At 65.9% G+C, this 2,008-nt stretch overlaps 1 protein-coding gene across 1 annotated transcript in view; it reads right to left on the bottom strand.

The window, feature by feature from the left end:
* Positions 1–2,008, bottom strand: part of SNED1 (sushi, nidogen and EGF-like domains 1) — a 71,373-nt gene that overhangs the window by 30,620 nt on the left and 38,745 nt on the right. Inside the window, exons 15-16 of the mRNA XM_010837792.1 lie at positions 1,785–1,898; positions 1,183–1,299 (exon numbers count right to left, since the gene is read on the bottom strand). Coding sequence (XP_010836094.1) covers positions 1,183–1,299; positions 1,785–1,898 — 231 coding nt within the window. The remainder of the gene's footprint in view (positions 1–1,182; positions 1,300–1,784; positions 1,899–2,008) is intronic.

Here is a 2,008-nt window from a genome sequence, read left to right as displayed (position 1 = left end):
CACCAGGTGCTCCCCACTTGGCTTGGGGGCCCTGTGCCCGCCGCCCCACCCCTGCACCCACTGCCCCGGCCCCCTGCGCCTGAGTCCCACCCCTGCACCTGCCACCCTCCACCCCCCTGCCCTGCCTGGGCTCTGCTGGGGAAGCGCTGGAGAGCTGCCCACTGCCGCCTTCCTGCTGAGTGGGGAGCCGCGGCACTCCCACTCAGATCTGCGTGTTCCTGTGCCTGCACTGAGGGCCTTCCCTGGCCTGCGGGGTGGATGTCGCACCTTCACAGCTCAGCCAGCAGTGTAGACCCTCGGCCTGCTTGACGATCTTGGGGGGGATGTGAGGCAGGAGGGGCCTCCCTCCCATGCCCTGTGGGGCCTCACAGAACGCTTGTCCAGGTTCCGGCCACCACCCCCGCCCCGCCATGTCCCTCTGCCCCCTCTTGGGGACGCCTTGGCCAAGTGTGCAGGACCTCGGTGGCTCTGCACAGAATCAGCCTGCTCTCTGGAAAGCCCTCCCCCGCAGGGGTGTGGAGGCCGTGGGCTCTGTGGTCAGACCCCCGGGGGCCCAGTCTCAGGGCCCCGTGGGAGTGGCAGAGGCAGGGGTTCAGGTTTCAGCTCTCTGGACACGTGAGGCAGCAAGAGGGCTGGACGGGGCCCAGGTGCCAAGCCCGGGAGGACAGACGTGGGCATAGGGGCCAGGCAGCCAGCACCCTGGGCCCTGACCAGAGGATGCCTGGGTCACTGAAAACAGTCCTGAGTGCTGCTTCTCCTGCTGGAGGGACTGCTGCGCAGGCAGGGCGCGCGCAGTGACGCCCGCAGCGTGTCTGCGTAGGAGCGCTTACGTTCCTACGTGGCTAAGTGTTGTAAAACGTCGACATTCTCCAACTGCATTACGTTTATAAAGTCGACTCAGTGGACGTGAATCTGACCAACTCCAGGAGATGGTGAAGGACGGAAGCCTGGCGTGCTGCCGGCCATGGGGTCACAGAGAGTTGGACAGAACTAGCGAGTGGACAACACTGAGTTTTTTTATAAATCGGTGATTCTAAATCCCACTGGAAACACAGTGAGCAGGAGGGGAGTGCACTGTGCGGAGAGCGCTGCGACGGGCGGGAGGCGCCCCGCCCCGCCCCCCGTAACTGTGCGGAGAGCGCTGTGGCGGCGGGAGGCGGGAGGCCCCCCTGCCGTGCCCACCTTTCTCGCAGTGGCGGCCGTGGAAGCCCCGCGGGCACTCGCACGTGTAGGAGTCTTCGTGCGCGTCACAGGAACCTCCATTGAAGCAGGGGTCGGAGTCACACGGCGACGGCAGCGCTGTGGGGCAGAGGACGGTCATCCTGACGTCCTGGCCAGAACCGATGCCAGGCTTGAGTCCTCATGCTGGCTCGGAGGCCCCCCTAGAATCTCTTCTATCACATTTTTGAATTTTCCAGATTTTGCCTTTGCTCTTCCGTGAGCTGGGACTGAGTTGGGACTGAGCTGGGCTCCACAGGAGTCCTGGTATCAGGACCACCTGGTAGCACGTCACCACCGTCACACGTGACGACTCTCTACCCGGCTCACTCGGTGTCTGCACTGACACATATGCCGGCAGACATGCTTCTCCGCGGGCGCTTGTCAGGCGGCCACGTCCCAGCAGCTGAGCTGGAAGGCGCCGAGTGGCGCTCACACGTGGCTGCAGCGGGTGGAGCAGGGCGCGTGGCCAGGCTGCCCACCCCCAGGTCCCCTCGCTGCCTCCTCCTGCTGCCCCCAGGGCCTCCCAGCACCTCCCCCGCCAGCTTCCAGGCAGGCCCACTCACAGTGGCTGCCGTTGTGGTCGGCGTGGCAGACGCACAGGTAGCTCCCGCCGTACTCCATGCAGTAGCCGCCGTCGGGGCACTGCGTGTTCATGTTGCAGGGCGTGGCCGTGACCTCTGCACACGAGGGGGAGGCCCAGGGACCGCGTGACCCCGGGGGTGACCAGGCTGGGGTGCCCCCCACACCCGGGGCTCACCGTGCTTTCAGGGATTCTCAGGGCAGGGCA

Source organism: Bison bison, unplaced genomic scaffold, assembly GCF_000754665.1.
Source record: "Bison bison bison isolate TAMUID 2011002044 unplaced genomic scaffold, Bison_UMD1.0 scf7180017845916, whole genome shotgun sequence".
Taxonomy (NCBI): Eukaryota; Metazoa; Chordata; class Mammalia; order Artiodactyla; family Bovidae; genus Bison; species Bison bison.
This window is presented reverse-complemented; position numbering and strand designations above follow the sequence as displayed.